At 40.1% G+C, this 18,140-nt stretch overlaps 1 protein-coding gene across 4 annotated transcripts; it reads right to left on the bottom strand.

Moving 5' to 3' along the window:
* Window positions 1-281: 281 nt before the first annotated feature.
* Window positions 282-18,040, bottom strand: LOC105020449 (endophilin-A2). 4 transcript variants are annotated; one of them, XM_034289207.1, is made up of 9 exons: window positions 16,216-18,040; window positions 7,224-7,292; window positions 6,886-7,102; window positions 6,615-6,748; window positions 6,380-6,538; window positions 5,166-5,269; window positions 4,114-4,244; window positions 3,977-4,024; window positions 282-3,590 (listed from the first exon to the last, which is right to left on the bottom strand). In XM_034289207.1, exons 1-9 carry the CDS (start codon window positions 16,321-16,323, stop codon window positions 3,406-3,408), a joined length of 1,155 nt encoding a protein of 384 aa, XP_034145098.1. In that variant the 5' UTR covers window positions 16,324-18,040; the 3' UTR covers window positions 282-3,405. The 4 variants fall into 4 exon arrangements, with proteins under 4 accessions (XP_034145098.1, XP_010885800.1, XP_034145099.1 ...); XM_010887498.5 differs by lacking the exon at window positions 16,216-18,040 and adding an exon at window positions 12,570-12,945; XM_034289208.1 differs by lacking the exon at window positions 3,977-4,024.
* Between the last annotated feature and the right edge of the window lie 100 nt (window positions 18,041-18,140).

Below are 18,140 nucleotides of genomic sequence, written 5' to 3'. Positions count from 1 at the left end.
AGAATCAGATTGTGAAAGTCCAATATATTCATGGAAGGGTGTAATGACTGATATTGAACCTGACATCTCCATTATAGTTTTTAAGACATCGTCTTGTTTTCAAAAACACTGTCAGTCTTTATTACTTTCCTTACATCAGAATATCATTGACAATACGTGTAAAATACACGGAGCCAACAATTGCACTGAATGGACGACGACCGAAAGTGGAAATCGTGTAAAAACTACAATTTGCATCCACCTCAAATCAAACCGATCACAAAATGATACCAGAGGCCGAGTCACTTTCCTTCATGTTTATTTAAGACGTTAAACGACATCCTTTCTTCTTTACATCACAAGCAAAATATATACATTACACAGGAGATTATATGACATTACCAAAATAAAATAATCCAGGGATAATCCTGACTTGGTTCAATTCTCAATCCCCGGTGTTACAAATATTTTTGAATCAAGACATTTTATAGACACATGCAGGATAGTAGCAATTTAATGGGTACTTTCCGATATGATTCTTTATATTAAAATAAATGGTATTAAGTAAGATAACACTTTGTTTCGTAATATTGTACACGTGGGGTACTGCTGAAATTGCCCCATATTAGAATGTAGTGTGACTAACATACAAATATAATTTTGTACCCAATCGCATTAAAGCTATTGAGTAGGAAAACTAGACAGGCAATAACAGACGAAGTTGATCTGAGTCCTTTTTACATTATTCACCAGTATACGAGGTACTTAACATAACCTGTGCCACTGGCAGGCCTCTCTTCCCCAGAGCCCAGTTGATTTTTTTATTTAGGCTAATGGCTGGGGTAGCTTACTAACACCCAATGGAGTGGCTGCAGAGCCTATTTTTCACAGACATTTTTCACTGTACTAAAGATCCCACATGTGCGGATTGAATAGCTTTATTCTATTGGCTACTTTACACATAAATGCTCTACTAATAAATACCCTGATCTGGTTCATGTTTAAAGTAAAATGGAATGTGCTAAATCAATGTCTGCAAGATCACAATGATAATATTCTACATTAAGAGGACCAAATATAAAATAAGTGTAAGGTTACTGGAAAACAAACCATTTCATCTCATGTGGCCAAATATCAACAGTGCTCACCACAATAAAATACATGGTAGGATATGCTACCATCGGCTCTATTATTCACTTAGTGCGCATTAAGTGAATAAAAAAAAACACTAAGTCCATAACTCAAAGATATAAATACATGAAACTGATTAGATCAAATGGTTGGTAGGCCTATGTGAACACCGCTCTGACGTTTCACTGGTAAAACATTGGAGGACACAAATTCATTAGGTAGAAATGTGTTAGAGAAACATACGCAAAATGCTTCTGGATCTTTACTAGAATAAAAAGATCTGGAAAAAACTGCAGCCAAATCCAAAACCCAACATGTATATCAGACAACCAGAGACATGTAAACTTTCAGAGGGATATGCTTAGTTAAGGCATAAAGGATATTTGTATTTTGGGGAATAGCAAGCTGCATATTCTAGGGAAGGAGATGGGGAGAGGAGTGGGAGATTGGGAGGGAGATGGTTCTGTAGTGATGGGAGAGAGGCAGGACTCAAGGGAGAGGATTAGGAGAGGGGGAGGGCGGTTAGGGATGACAATAGAGAACCCAGGGCAGGTGTGAGAGATGGGAGGAGAGACACGGGGGGGGATGAATGGGGTAGGGATGGGGCAGAGTGTGGGGGGTAGGGGATAAGCCGTCCCGTGTTATGTCTGCATAAAAGATTAGTCTGTGCCGGTTACAATTACACATGCACTGTGAAGGAGGGAAAATCCCATAAAAAAGAGACGCATCATCTGTGTGTAGCGTTGGTTTTCTGCATAGTTCTGAATCTCTGTGTCAAAAGGTGTAGATAGAATAAATAGAGAACAGTTTGTAACACCCAGAAAGACGACGACATGGGGGTGCCGTGGGAATGGGACTGTAGAGGTGACCCGTGTAAATACCAAACAACCAGCTTCCTTTAAAACACAATGAAGAATGTGTCATCTAGAAATGCGTGCAGTTATTCTACAAGACACTGCCAGCAGTGTCAACACACGGTGGATACAGAGACACACACTTTACTGACTGTACTCTCACAATTTGTTCAAACGCATTAGAGCTCCAAGCCACAATGATATCCATGTAACACCCTAAACACATTGTTCCTTTGGCTTCGGCCGTCATAGAGACTCAGTTAACGGTCATTTAACCACAGGAGAGTTAGGGACGGAGGGGGAAGGCCAACGGATCAAGCAGAATCCAGCAGCCAACAGTACCAAACACTGTTTACAGACAGGAAACCTCTGACCAGCAGAAGCTTCCATGCCAACAGAAAATTGTCATTTAGTAGTTAACTAGCCTAGGTGCCTAAGAGTTTCCAAAAACACTATTGCCTTGCTAAGACAGGGCCAATGTTGATAAAAACTAACAGGCCAATTATCTACATCTATAGATATAGATATATAGATTCACAAACTGAGCAGTCACTTTTTACAAGTTTGAGATAGATTACAAAGCATAAAAAAGTACCAGGAAATAAACAATACCAGCAGTGATGTAAACTCTGTTCCATAATTAGACCCTGGGCATAATCCTAGGACCAGCTTGCCATACCCCAAATCCGTACATTCACCAATGGGGAAAACAGAACTGATCTTCAAACAGGTGATTACGGACAACTTAATGGCTGAGTGAAGTAAAACACAGGGGGACCACCAGAGGGAACCAAAGATCCTTAAACTAAAATGCAGATCCTGGGAAGAATAAAGCTGGGAAGAAAAGTGACGGGTGTATAGAGTTGGTGTTTTTATATAAAAGAAAAAAAAGATTTCCACTTGTGAAAGAAACTTTTTTGCCAAAAAATAAAGACAATAACAACAAGGACATCTGTAAATAACAGAGAAAAAAAAAAAGTTGAAAGACATTTTCTAGGTGTTCATACAGCATAGCCTGGTAGTGTTCATGGGACCTCCATTAACCCGCTTGTCCTGGTCAGGGAGGTGGATTGTACAAAGTGCTCAGGTGCATAGAGAATTAAAACTAAGTAACAGCACCCCCTGGTTGTACTAACCTCTCTCCATAAACACCCTCTTCCTGCCTCACTATTTCCCCCCCCAATTCAATTCATTTTTGGGTGAATCTCAATCATCAAAAGTGATCTCTCTCCTTATCTCGTTTTCTCCTTACTTTGACATCTCCCAGGAGCGACAGCTTTCATTTGTCCTGCATTTTTCAATGAGTGACGATGAATGGGGAAAGTAAAGGAGGCCACTTAATTAGTAAAACATAAAAAATGACCCCCCCCCCCCCCAGTCTACCTCACTCCTGCCTCCTCTCTTGTCTTGTCCTTCCCCTCCCCTCCTCCTCATGTTAGTGTTACAGGGGCACGATCACTTCCACATAGTTGTTGGGGAAGAATCCTGACTGGCCGTGTAGCGTGCCCTCGAACCAGTTCTCGTCAATGCGGTTGGTCAGCGTGATGATGTCGCCCTCGCGGAAGCCCAGCTCACCCTCGTTCTCTGGCTCAAAGTCATAGAGAGCCTTGGCGCACGGCTCAGAGGCTGGGGAGAGGGAAGGAGAACGACACGTTGGAGAGGGGGACATTTCAGCATTTTCAAACCAAGAACCACTTCCACAGTTTAGATGGAAACGTAGCGTAGGAAACCTGGAACCAGAATGCCTGAGAAATGCCCAAACCTGCTAGATTCACATGACAGTTCCCAGATCAGATCCAGTTCATAGAGTTAGTTCAGGGGTTATAGAACAGGCTGGAGTCACTGGGAGTTTGTGTTAATGACCAACCATAAGGTCTTAATGAGGACATGCAGGGGTTGAGGAGTTGAAGGTTTATTAGAGTCTAACACACCACCGGTCCATGTTATAAAAACATTATTAACTGACACGAGTCAACTAAGTACTGCTCCGGCTCTCAGATTGGCACACTCACAGTATCGACTGTTCTTCCTGGACGATTTTCTGTGGAATGACTGGACGTCTACCAGGGAGGCCACATGCATGGAGATGTTAATATAGACAAACACAGAGCGTGACACATGCACATATCCAGCCACAGGCCAGCCTTACCTGAGGAGTATGAAGGGGAGTTGGCGGTGGGGGAGTACCCTCCATTGGAGTGCTCAGATTCTCCATAGTCAAAGGAAGGTTTAGGTTTCGGGGTGTACTCACGCCTGGGCCGAGACTGGGCCTCATTCACCCTGACACACGCAGGACAGGAGTCAGATGGAAACACACAAACGAATGGTGAGTACACACAACAAACACACACTAGAGGTTCTGGGTTCTGCTCTGAAAGAGTGCTGCAGATCATGTGACCATGGACCATTCAGAAATGCATCAGTCAGTGTAGCCCAACAGGACATCTACCCAGTTATGCTAATCCATTTTAATAGGACATGCAAGTTCTGTAAACAAGAAGCCAATACCATGTCATTTGGATACCATTCCAAACAGACGGCTTTTTCAAATTTCACAATTTTTTTTTAAAAAGAGTATATGCTCACAGGTGGCAACCACTTAGAACATTTAACACATCCTGAGTCTTAGAATAATGACCACCACTTTCATAGCTTGATTTTGGCATGTCAACTGTGTACCATGGCAAGAAAAATCTGCAGCTAAACACACATTTTTGTTACACTTATTTTACCAGGTGATTTGACTGAAAACACATTCTCATTCTACGGCCAGTTAAACAATGGGTAGACGGAATTACTTTAAATGGTAAAGCCTACTAGGATGGTGTGGAACAATCATAAAATATAAAAACAAATAGAGCTGCCAAGAGGTATTTCCTAACCATTACTTTACACTGGATTATTTCAGGGAAAAATACCTTTTTCTCATACACTGTGGACTTTAAAGGGGAGGGAATAATGTGCATTACTTGAAAGCAGGGCAGCCAATAAAATTAACACAGCAATAAAATTACCTAAATTATGCAAATCAAGCAATATTTCCATCGACTAGTATTTCCACCGATGAATGCAAAGCCTAATTTGATATGGGATGGTTTTTCACCACACAGACAATTTGTCCTTCAACAATTCCATTTGAATAAAAAATGTAATTGACTGAAAGCCAGAAGGCTAACGGAAACCGTGACAACCACAACCTACCGTTCTCTGAGTTTGTCAGTTAGCTCCTCCAGAATCTGGGCAGCCTGTTTGTGATACTGCAGCTGGGACTCCACCAGAGAAGCCAACTGACTCACCTGCTCCACCTACATACAAGCACAAAAATGACCCAGATGTGTTAGGGACACCAGACCACCTCTGTGGACCATTACCCTGACCATCACTAATATGTCCTACTCACTGCTCTCACCTGATGAAACAAAGGGGATCCAAGACAAGTTAGACATGTTGCATAGTCATAGCGGAAAACTTACACACACACAGCTGTGACATTACATAACTGTTCTGCTTGCTAGCTATGTAGTCGTGGCAAGCTGACTGCCTTCTGGTCCTGGAGTACTCATCTAGGGGGATGGGGGAGGGCTTGTTGTCCATATTAGAGACTCATCTTACTTAAGCATACTTTATATTTTATTTTCACTGTTACAATCAAGATAGGTGATGGGGCTTTAAAACACAGAAATTGCTAAATGGATTATCTACCACTGTGAGTGCACTGAACCTCATTGTAATGTCTTTTTTGGACATAACATTAACTGTACAATTATTCATGACTACTTGCAAAACATGTTTTATTTAGAGTTAACGATGTAGCTAATGAGTTTCCACTTGTGAATGAATATATTAATTTGGGCTGCCGTGCACATTCTTTAGCCCAAACAGGATCTATCAACCCAAAAGTTCGCACCTCTCCCTTTAGTTTTTACACCCGCTGCCCACCCACGCATCCCTTCTAATGCAGTGTATCCCTGGCCAGTACAACCCATGTGGTATTCAGTCTCCGTGCATGTCCTCAACCTGCATACATGTCCTTTACATAGCCGACCCAATCAAAATTGCTTGAAAAGACGTGTTGGACCCCACAAGCATGAATGTCCTACAATACCCTGGTGCCTTCCTATGGAGCAGCAAGGGGAACTGCCCCAATCTTACTTCAGGCTGGGCTTAAACCCTATATTTCTACCCAAGCTCTCTGTTCTGCCACAGCAGGTCTCTTAGCCGTTCCACCCCTCGAGGACATCTCATACCCAGCCCAGTCAAAACTCTTTTGCCATGGCACCAGAATGGTGGAAGCAGCTTCCCCATGACTACAGTTGAGGAAAAAGATGAATCCACAGCGATAGAGTTTTTCCAAAACCATCTGCAGTCATGGGGACATATGCCACATAGCCCTGGACCTCTACTGTATGCCTCACATCAGTCTCCAGCAGGTTGTGCATGGAGCTCTCTGCCAACTCTTTGGATTCATGGAACTTCTCCAGGGCCGATCTCAGCTCCTCATCTGGGATCTTCCCCTGGCGTTTCTTCTTATAGTCGTAGTCCAGACGCCTGCCCTCCAGCTTCTTCAGATGGTACTGAGAGAGACATCCATTAGTTGCAGGAAAGAAACTATCATTGAGGGACTGTGGATTACCCATTCTAGATCTTTACCTGGATGTCTTTGATATCCTTGTCAACAACAGCCTGCAGCGGGTCAATAAAGTTCTGTTTGACATCGATGTCCAGGGAGTCTTTGACCTCGGCAAGCCTCTTCATGGACTCACCCACATCTACCAGAGCACCACCTACAGGACAAAAAGTTAGATTAACCCAATCCATTCACCTGCCACTGCAAACCATATGGTTCTTCTGCAGAGTATGCAGTCACAAGTTCATATATGTATTTTGAGAGCCACAGGTAAAACACAACTTCCTTTCTTACCAAAGTTTGTCTCCTCTCCCATCTCTCGTCCATACTTCACCATACTCTCCCCCAACAGTCCCTCCGCCTGGGGGTATCCAGGGCTCTTCACCTGGCCCCTGATCTTAGACACTGTGTTCAGCATGGTCAGCTTGGCCCTGGACGCTGGGTTGGGTTGCAGATACTCAGAGGTTTTAGAGATGACGTCAACAACCGCTTTACTGGTCACATCGGCCCTCTGTGGGCAGGAGAAGAGACAGAAAGCCTAAATTATGTCGGCTCCAAAATCCTGCTTTAACTATGGGTATGGTGATGTGTGTGGTACAGGAATGTGTTTGTGTGAAAGGGAAAGAGAATACCTTCTCCAGGTCTTTGAAGTCCTCATCTAGTTTGGTTCCTTCTGCACCCCCCACCTTCTCACTCACCATCTGCAAAAGGGCCAGGCAGACATCTATAAGATTACCACTGTGGATACTGAGACAGGATAAGTCACTCACATTCATCTTGAACGTGTTCTCCAGATTGCTTGTTCCTTACATTACATTACTTATCGTAGCAGTGAAAGTCAGTCTCTGTCAGTATCGCATCTGGGTAACCCTACTTTTTCTAAACAGGGCCTATCCTATCTACTCAACAAAGACACAAACCAGACAGTTTGCCTCTTCATACTCTACAAGCATGCATGTTGCACATCAAGGCAGTTACGCCAACGCAAACCAGACAGGAACACTTTCACAGAGACTTTCTCACCCAAAACACACTTGCATCATATGCAATAACACAAGCACAAGTAGCTTTGTGTTGATTCAGGTCACATCACGTTTTACTATGTATCCCTCCACCATGTGAGTCAGTGCAGTTGTCTACAGGGCTTCCATGACCTCTGCCCACAGCAGACAGCCCCTGCAGTGGCTTTTCATCAGCAAAGCAGACCCACAGTGTGCGCATGTTGGTTTCTTCTCAAACCCAGCAATTCAAAATACACCTGGAGTAACTGAATCAAGCCAGTGGCTGACCCTACCAACTCCATTTAAACTCATAAGAGTGCAATTGCATTGTTTGTAATACCCGACCCGCCGGTCCTACTGTGGGCCGATAACATGGTTGCTGTCATAAATCGTGCCAACAGTCCTACAGCGCATTGACAGTGAGACAGCCACACATCATTAAATAACGCAGCATGGTGCACAGCTCTGCAATCCACATTACACAACATGACTTAACATGATTGCAGGTGGGTCAGCCTGGGAACATATTTGTGGCATGTTTGTTCATGTTATCAAAATGTAATTGTATGTCTTTTTTTTTTACAGTATTTATGCATTGTCCTCCTGTAAAAATATGCTTTGGGCCAGGTCGTCACTGATAATTAGGATTTGTTTTAAGTTGACTTATATGTTTAAACAATAATAATGTACAGTCTCTATTGTGTTTGTGTTCATATGAATAGCAACAGCTGCTTCTCACAGTTCATCTCATGTTCATCAACTTAGCAGTAACCTACTTGCAGTACAACATGTAGCGATGACTAGGCTAGAGCCAAAGAAGCAAGATGATCAACGCATTGCCAAGAGCCAGCCTACAATTACCCTGTACACTCAACCGAAGGAATTTAAATAGGCTAATGCATGGAGTTTAGTAAAAAAAATGTTTTAGAAAATTACATTTTGTGTTGGTAGAATCTCACAGTTGTAATTTATTTAAAGTCCATATTTATGCGACTAGCATATGACCATGAGCTGCATCATGGAGAGATTGAATAATAAATGCCTATTTTCCAGATAGCACTCTCTTGACCCAGGAATCCAGTTTGGGCGCTAGGGCAGCATTGCAAAGATTCCAAAACACACCACAGCCCAGCCATAGAGCCAGGAGAACAACACATACAGTAACTATGATATCAATATAGGTGACGATAAGTGAAGTGAAAAGACAAGAGAATCGTGTAGCCAGCGAAGTGCTTTTCTATCCCGAACACATTTTGAGACATAATTCAAAAATCCACCAGAAATAGTCGCAATAGTAAACAATTTCATTTTAGGCTCCCCATAACGTCTATCCTGAACAAATCCTCTTTTGCCACTGGCCGTTTAACGGCTAATTAGTCATTTGTGAATGACCTAGATTCAGTATCTATCAATATAGGTGACGATAACTAGTGATGGCCATTCGAGGCTTCATTAGTGTTATTTTAGAAGCAGGATATAATGCTGGCAGCACACAGATTTTTTTCATCACAATAAAAGCCATCACTGAAATGAATAAGGCAATATAGTTAACAACCTAGTCTGTGAAAAAGAACAGACAAAAATAACATTGGAACGGACATTAAACATAAAATGTACAGACAAAATTGTTAACTACATTAACTTATATAGTTCAATGATGGCTTTTATTTTGAAAAAGAAAATCTGAGTTAGCACTGCTAGCATAATATCCTGCTGCAAGAAGAACGGTAATGAAGCCTCAAATGGCCATCACTAACGATAACTGACTTTTTTGTCAACTGAAAAGACGACAGAATCGTGAAGCCTGCGAAGTGTTTGTCTATCCTGAACAAATACTAATATCCACCAGAACTGTTTTATTTTAGGCTTCCTATTACATAGCTACGTAAAGTTGTAGCCAGCAAAGTTTTTTCTGTCCTGATCATAAAGCGTTTAGACTGTTACGGGAGGCGAACCCGGGACCTGTTGTTCCGGAGCCCATGTCTCAAACCACAACGATATTTAACAAAGGGTAGTCAGTCACTCAGTCAGTCAGTCAGTCATTAAGAGACATTCGCTCTTCTTAACTGGACTTGAGTCAAATAAGCTTAGTGACCAATCAAAGCACAGACAATACGGCACGTCCCTTAATAATTTAACACATTCATTTCTTTGTGATTACACTGTCAGTTGTACTTAGAAATGTCACAATGACTCACACTGTACATGATGCAGCAGCACCACAGGAAGAGACTTTCTCAAGCTGGTCAGAAAAGGCGAACCGATGGATGGAAACACATTCCCCACCTAAAAACATCTATCCCAGTAAGCTAGCTGATACCATCCATCTCATGGTGGTTGGAACCTAGTCTGTTCAAGCCACAAAACCGAAAAAGATAACTACCTTCTATAACATTAGGTTCTACTTAGAAGAAACAATTCTAGGTAGTTGGTTAGCCTGTTTAATTTGTTATCTGCTGAAGCTTGATTTCAACAGAACAACAAGTGGCTGGCTAAAATACTAGTAACTAGACTGGAGTTTCATGTCATTGTTTTCAGGCTGGCTCCATTGATTCTAGCCAGGTACCAAGATAAAGCTATTGAACTACCCCAGAAAAACATCCGATTCAATGACATCTGTGTGTGGCTGAAGTCTGTGTAGTATGGAGTCTACCTTTTGCTCCCAAACTTTCATAAATTATTATTCTGTATTTTCAGTAAGATTAATCAGGTACAAAACTGGGATGAGAGAATAAGAATGTTGGAGTATGTTTAAACCTTGATCTTATTTCAAACGTTCATATTTTTTCTTTCGGTCATACAAATGATATCTTAGAGGGGCCATATGTAAGATTTTTACAGTACTGCAAGGCATCTGCAGTTAACATTATAAGTTAATGTTTGAATTTGTGCCTGATAATCTCCTCATACTTACTTTAGACACTCAGACTGGACTGGTTAATACTATTCCAGCCTTGTTTGGTAAGGGAAGACGAGGAGACAAGTTGTGTTATTGTTTAAAGTCAGTCTTGTAAACATTAAAGGCAGGATTCTACAGTGTCCATAAAATACAAACAATCATGGTATTGTAAACATTTCACCAGTGCATGTTTTTTGTAATAGCTTTGTCAGTGCTACTGACCGCAGTGAATTTGTACTGCTTCTATAAAAAGTTTTTCTTCTTTGACCGTCAAATTAAATGCCTATTTGACATGAAATGTTATTTCACATGTTAATTTTGATATGCTAAGACCCAAAGTGAATTCCTTAACCACCACTCTCAGCTGTGAGAGAAACACACCTGTAGTACACACTCCTATTGCCAAATCAGGCCCCAAAAACCTTGCAGACACCCTTAATAATTTGAGTACACACACCCATGTCCACTTCACATGAGCACTTAATGAAAGGTGTTTATGGGTGACTAGGCCCAGCCTAACGGAATTGCCTATGCCAAACACCTCTGGCAACTTCCTAAGGACTACTTACAACCTGTTATCTAACGCACCCGTGAAGAAATGGGATAGTACAGACTGCAATGTATCCAAGATCTATCCAAAGCAATAAGACATTATTAGCAATAGGATTTGTGTTAAAATAAGAACATTTTGAATACACAATACATTCCACATACAAAAATAAGCATGTTTGTATGATACCTGGGGAGTAGGTACTTGCCCAAGTTAGAGTGAGGGTGGTAGATCTAAATGTGATTTATCAAGGGCACAAAGTTGTCCAACATAAGCGGCCAATCAGGATTCTGCCTAAAGAGTCCAGACACTCCCCTCCTGCATTTACTGACACACCCGTCACCTGAACAAGGAAAAGTATTGATGTGGCCTCAAAGGGTAATGTACTTTCATAAGGTTCACCCGACCCAGCAATAAGAGGACTGGACACCATTCGAACAGTCTTCTATCTAGATTTCTTCCTAGGTTTCAATTGGTCTAACAACTGTGCCATCTATATTATCCCTTCAAGAAATGTTGATGTAAAAAGTGCTCAAATAAATGTGAGGGCCTCATCTGCAAACTGAAATTCACTCCAACCACTGAAAACATCGGGATAAGGCTTATGGGTATAGAGTGAACGCAAAGGCCATCTCCCAACACCAAGCCTTCCAAATGCTTCTGCTCCTTCCCGACAAACACACAACATGGAGACAAACACTTCAGACCATTCTGTACCGTCACAGTTGACCTTTAAAAATCCATGATGATGCAGGCTGTGCATGTTATATTTATTGACTATATTTACCAACTATACTGGTAATGAATGTCCATGAGATCATCCTCAGTCTAGTTCCGACGAAGTGGTATTCCACACCCACAGTTAAATTCCCCTTTTAGTCTACTCAATTCCCTTTTTAGTCTACTAAATTACCTTTTTAGTCTACTCAATTCCCTTTTTAGTCTACTCAATTACCTTTTTAGTCTACCGCTTTAAACTCAGCAGAGAATAAGTAAAAATGTCTTTCCATCAACAGTAGCCTAGTATACTTGACGATATGTTATCAATCGAAGTTATGCAAACAAAACAACAATACGACAATAAGAGGCGCTGTTTTCAAACAACGACCATGTATTAATATAGAAAGATTGCAGCCTTATCGAAGTAATGGTAGCTATATTTGATATCTGACATTTTTATAAAGACGTCGACAGTCAGAATAAAAGAGCTGAATTGACAGCTAGCTGCCAGCTAAATAACATCGTTTGCGTAACTAACTACTAACTGTAGCTGAAGTTCGCTCAACAAGTGAGTAACTCACTGTCTGGCGCTATACCGATGTAACATTGCGATTACTCTTTCGTATACTGAAGATATCCAAATACTAAATTAAACGTTAGATTAAAACATTTTAGATATTTCTGTTGCAAAATATACAAACCGTATTGTATAAATGTAGCTAACGCTAGCTATTAAGCTAACTTAACTAGTAAATAACATTTCAGCTAACGTGGCGTTAGCCGAAGTAAAAAGTAGTTGTTCACTGACCTGGCTGGCTTTATAAAATTGTTTCTTGAAGCCTGCGACAGACATTTTTGTAGCAGGGTATTGTTATTTTTTCTACGTGCAATTTGATTTTAAATAATTGCTAATAGTTGAACAGTATTTCCTCGCGTCGTTTTCTCTGCCTTGGACCATACACGTCTTCAAGCTTTTCCTTTGCAAAGGAGAATTGCCTTGCTTGGCCACTAGTCTACTTCAATAACTTCACATGAGTGAACGCAGCCTATACATTTGCAGGTGTTCTTCCGGGAAAACTGGATTTGCAACTACCGCTGTTGCCAATGAGTCAGTCATTTACTTAAAAAAATTAAGCAAAAGCTTGCGAGAACAGCTATAGCTACATCAGAGCAGAGATCAAGACGAGACAAAAGTATTTATTTGAAGAGCTGCTTCCACAGACAAGGGCTCTACAGTATTCATATCGTCCAACAAACATGTTTCGCCATTCAGGAGCAAACAGAAAGAATCCGAAATAGGGAGGGACCTAGTCTACCTGAAATTATGCAATTGAATTTGTAACGAAAGGTTTTGCAAATTACATGTTTTGTTCGGTGAAATGAATTACCCAAATAGGTGGCCAACTGCTGAATAGCCATTACGAGACTGATACGGCTCGGGTTAGGCATTGTGCTCGTACCTGAACCTTTCCGTACACGCGCACTTGGTTTTCAATTCTTTTAGGGAACTGAAACCCATGTACCTGGTCACAACCACCTAGTCCTAAACATAACCTCAGTTCTAACAGCATGCCCAATATTACGTTTTCCCAAAAATACCCTGGAAATCAAATTTGAGCTATTGTGGACAACAAATTAGACTTTTTTCGTCGTTTGTTTTTAACGTAATTACATTGTGTTGTTGAAAACATTAGACCAGTTTCCCAGATATGGGATTAGGTTTGAGATTGAAGAGTGCCCCGGACTGAAAGCATGTTGAATGGAAAATCTCTACTGAAATAGTATTTTTAGTCTATGAATAGGCATAATCTTTGATCCTGAAACTCGATTTTATTGTAGGACAGAGGCTATCTCTCTTCGCATACTTATCTGCTGAGCTGGATGGATGGATTTCTCTTAGAATCTTTCACTTTTACCCAGGCCTAATTCCACAACAACAATTACCTAGCCCTGTTAAGTTCAGCAAATAAAGTAAAATGCATTGACATTTGCAGAAATATATACAGTTATGTCTGGAAATATTTGGACACTGACACAATTTGCATAATTTTGGCTCTTTAGGCCACCACAATGGATTTGAAATGGAACAACTGAGATGCAATTGAAGTGCGGACTTTCAGCTTTAATTTAAGGTGCTGAACATAAATATTGTATGAAATGTTTAGGAATTGCAACCATTTTCATACACAGTCCCCTTATTTCAGGGGCTCAAAGTAATTGAACAAATTAACAAAATCATAAATAAAATATTGCATTTTTAATACATAGTCGAGAATCCTTTGCAGGCTATGACTGCTTGAAGTCTGGAACGCATTGACATCATCAAATGCTGGGTTTCCTCCTTTGTGATGCTTTGCCTGGCCTTTACTGCAGCTGTCTTCAGTTGTTGTTTGTTCATGGGCCTTTCTGCCTTAAGTTTTGTCTTCAACAAAAAAAACTCCTGGGTTGCTTTCGCAGTATGTTTTGGGTAATTGTCCATTTGTAAAGTGAAGCACCATCCAGTCAACTTCTCTGAATTTGTCTGAATCTGAGCAGACAATATATCCCTACACACCTCAGAATTCATCCAGCTGCTTCTGTCTTCTGTCACATCATCAATACAAACTAGTGACCCAGTGCCATTGGAAGCCATGCATGCCCATGCTATTACACTGTTCCCATTGTGTTTTACAGATGATGTGGTATGCTTTGGATCATGAGCTGTTCCAAGCCTTCTCCAAACTTTTTTCTTACCATCCTTCTGGTACTGGTTGATCTTTGTTTCATCGGTCCAAAGAATGCTGTTCCAGAACTGGGCTGGATTTTTTTAGATGTTTTTTGGCTAAATCTGGCCTTTCTTTCCCTGAGGCTTATGAATGGTATGCACCAGTTTGTGGAGAACCCTCTGTATCTACTCTCGTGAAATCTTCTTTTTATGGGAGACTTAATGATAATGATATGCCTACCTCCTGGAGTGTTCACTTGGCTAGATGTTGTGAAAGTGTTTTTCTTTACCATTCAAAGGATCCTACAATCATCCACCACTGTTTGTGTTGCAGAGCTCACCAGTGTGTTCTTTTTTTCTCAGAATGTACTAAACTGCAGATTTGGCCATTCCTAGTTTTCCTTGATGAACTGTTTCACTTGCATTGAGAGCTCCTTTGACCGCGTGTTGTGAGTTCACAGCAACATGTTTCAAATGCGAATGCAACACCTGGAATGAACACCTGTCAGACCTTTCGCCTGCTTAAGTGATGAAGAAATAATGAAGGAATAGCTCACACCTGTCCATAAAACAGCTTTTAAGTCAATTGTCCAATTACTTATGGGACTCTTGGAAAAAAAGGGGGCTACATATTAAAGAACTGTAATTCTTAAACCCTTCCTCCAATTTGGATGTGAATACCCTCAAAATAAATTTGAGAGACTTCACTTTAAGCCCATATTCATTATTTAACTGTAACTTGAATATATTTAGGTAAACAACCAAAATAACTTGTGTCAATGTCCAATTATTTCCAGACCTAACTGTTTATATACATTTGTTTGCTGCAGAGGTTGTTAAACATTTTAGTTATTTAGAAAATCACAAATATGTCATTTAGCCAGGGGTTTCTTTATATAATTCCCTTGCTCTATTGGTGTCTTGTTTATATAGTTTATATAATATATATATATATATATATATATATATATATAAACTATATAAATAAAGAAGTAATTAAAAAAGTATTTGCTTGATGTTGTCATAAGCCGTTGCATGTTTTGTGTCTACTTAACACCCAGGTTCAACTTGGCAGTTTGAAATATAATGTGAGATTTTTCAAATGCCCATTAAATTCTGGTCTCCAAAGCCCTTTCCTCAAACTCCGACCATTTTAGTGTTTATGGATTTAAACGGACAGAAACATTAAAAACAATATGGTAAGCTCCACTTAGCTTGTTGGGAGTAGCTGGAAGGCCAGGGTGGCAATCCCTATAACATTCACACTTATATTCTAGTCCTTTCAGATATCGCTTTCTACATTGTTGCCCTTTAGACGATATACAGCTTATTATCCTAAAACAAGAATATTACTTCATGGAAAATTAAGGGTTATCTTGACAAATGTTACCGTGAACACGTTTCCCTACTGTTACCACATTAGGACATGATGGATATGGTATTATTATGTATTATTATTATTATTATTATTATCATCATCATCAACTTTTAATTAGTATAAATAAGTAAAAAGTTTGTGATGAGGAGATTTAAATTTTTTAAAGACATTTCACATACTCAAAGAAATACCTTTATTACATTCTTTAAAGTACATGTAATGTATCCCAAAGTACAACAATATATAGAGCTGAATGACACATTTACTCTTTGACTAACAATATAGCCTAACTCTTGTACATTTTTGTTTTATGGAGGAACAGAGAGAAAACAAAAAAAAAATTCTAGGTTCTTAAAAAAATAGATCACTTACTTTACAAGACAACACGGTGATGACAGAGAAGGAAGAAAATAAAAAGCTCAAATCTGAAATAAAAATCACAACAAAAGCAACATTAAATTCCAGGGATATATATTTCATAGATTTTAAGAATTAAATCTTTAATTCTATAATTTCCTGTTGCTGATCCTAGGTCTTGTAAAATTCAGATGTTGTCTGGAGAATAACGAGGGAAGGTCTTTTAAACTTTGTAACATTCACAAAAATAGAGTTTACATACACAGTGATCATAAGTCTTGTCTTAGGTGCAAGTTGACAAGAATACAAGGCTAGTAGAAGAGACTGGCAAAAGAACCAGGCAAACAGAACACAGCTAGCTCCCCGAGTGCCTAAAAGAGTCCCTTTTAACCCTTTGTGGAGTAGGTTCTTAGAATCTTACACTTAATATTCTGTTCTGGAGCTTTATAGTTCAATAACTAGAATCAGAATATGCTGTTCAACCATACTCATCAAAGGGTTAAGAGATGTCCTGTCTGTATTTTAACCTTAATAACTGCCTAACTCAGGGGGCAGCTGATGGCTACAATTGTGCCTGTCCAATGGGATAAGAGAGAGGAAACACATCTGACATATGGAGGGTTTGAAGAAACAGGAACAGCAATGTCCAAACATAACAAAGTCAATCCAACTAACCCAGACAGTTTATGATACATAGACCATTTGACAGTAACCCAAAGAAAAACTGGGAGCCTAATCCTATTTGCTGGCTGCTGCTTAAGGACTCTCAAAAGAAATCTTCTCCCCAAGTCTCTGTAATTCAAAGGTCATAGTGTCAATTTTTCTCAGTTTTTTTTCTTCTTTCCACTGTGGCAAGGGTCCAACATTTCTGTCAATTTGTATGCGTACTCCCAAATCCGGTGGTGTCCACTAGGCAAACAGGGTTCAGCCTCCCCATTGGTCACATGAAAAACAGTATGTAACCCCATACAGTTAAAATAGGGTGCGGGTATTGTCGTGGAAATCTGAGTCCAGCTGAAAGGAAAAATGTTTCCAAGAGTCTGAGATCACTGGAGTCCATTTTCCCAATTTTCCATTCTTCTTTCTTTCCCACTGCTTATCTCCCTCCCTCACCCGGTCACTCAAATTATGTATATACAGTATACACCAATATATTCATCTATGTACATTTCCAATTAAAATATTCATTTATAAATGTATATAAATTAAAAGATACTTTTTTTTTTTTCATCTGCAAGTGGCATTTACAAGGAAAGGGGGTGTGGGACTGAGGTTTCTCATTGCATTTTAAAAGCCTACAAAGGGCAGCACCACTGACAGAACAAGTGCCAATGTCTGTGAGTTTGAGTGTCCTATAAAGCTATAGGCAGATGATCACAACTAACAACCGACCTAAGCCCAGCACCGAGTAGCATGGCTTGTCAGACATGTTTATATCTTTTTCTGTAATAATAACTGAATCATAATTTTGGTCCCTTACAGGGCTGGTGCATACATACATGTAGCCTATTGTATACATAGAGCATCTATACAGTATATACTGTATCTGGGTACTGCTAGGAACTGGGTCTGTAGGTCTATGAATGAACCATGTGTCTGTTGAGTAGAACCATAAAATTACAATGATTCGAAATCCACCAGTTGAACTGTCCCAGCGAGTTAATATTTACATTCCGTGTGGGGTTCTAGCTGGTGCATTGGTGCTTGTCAGTGAGGTACAGTACATTCATGACGAGGTTAGGGAGCACCGGAACACTGTTTTCAATGCTAAATGAATAGTGTGCATTCTGTAGAATATTATTCTGTCCAAAGTGCTACAATAAGAAAGGACCATGAAGGTAAAGTCTGTAGTGTGAGATGGACTGCTGGAATAGTGGAGGACTAATACCACAGGATGCTGGGAGACTGAGTATTTTAAGTCCTGGATTGTCTTGTTAACT

This window comes from Esox lucius, chromosome 3 (assembly GCF_011004845.1).
Source record: "Esox lucius isolate fEsoLuc1 chromosome 3, fEsoLuc1.pri, whole genome shotgun sequence".
In the NCBI taxonomy this organism is placed as follows: domain Eukaryota; kingdom Metazoa; phylum Chordata; class Actinopteri; order Esociformes; family Esocidae; genus Esox; species Esox lucius.
Note: the sequence above shows the minus strand (reverse complement) of the source record. Positions and strands in the feature narration are given on the sequence as shown.

What these genes read in the sequence shown, in the direction of transcription:
- LOC105020449 (XM_034289207.1), bottom strand. Translation starts at nt 16,323, where the DNA reads ATGAAATATATATCCCTGGAATTTAATGTTGCTTTTGTTGTGATTTTT. An exon ending in AGGATATCAAAGACATCCAG is followed by an intron (nt 6,539 to 6,614) that starts GTAAAGATCTAG and finishes TGTCTCTCTCAG; the next exon opens with TACCATCTGAAGAAGCTGGA. An exon ending in CTCCCCTTCATACTCCTCAG is followed by an intron (nt 4,025 to 4,113) that starts GTAAGGCTGGCC and finishes CCTCCCTGGTAG; the next exon opens with ACGTCCAGTCATTCCACAGA.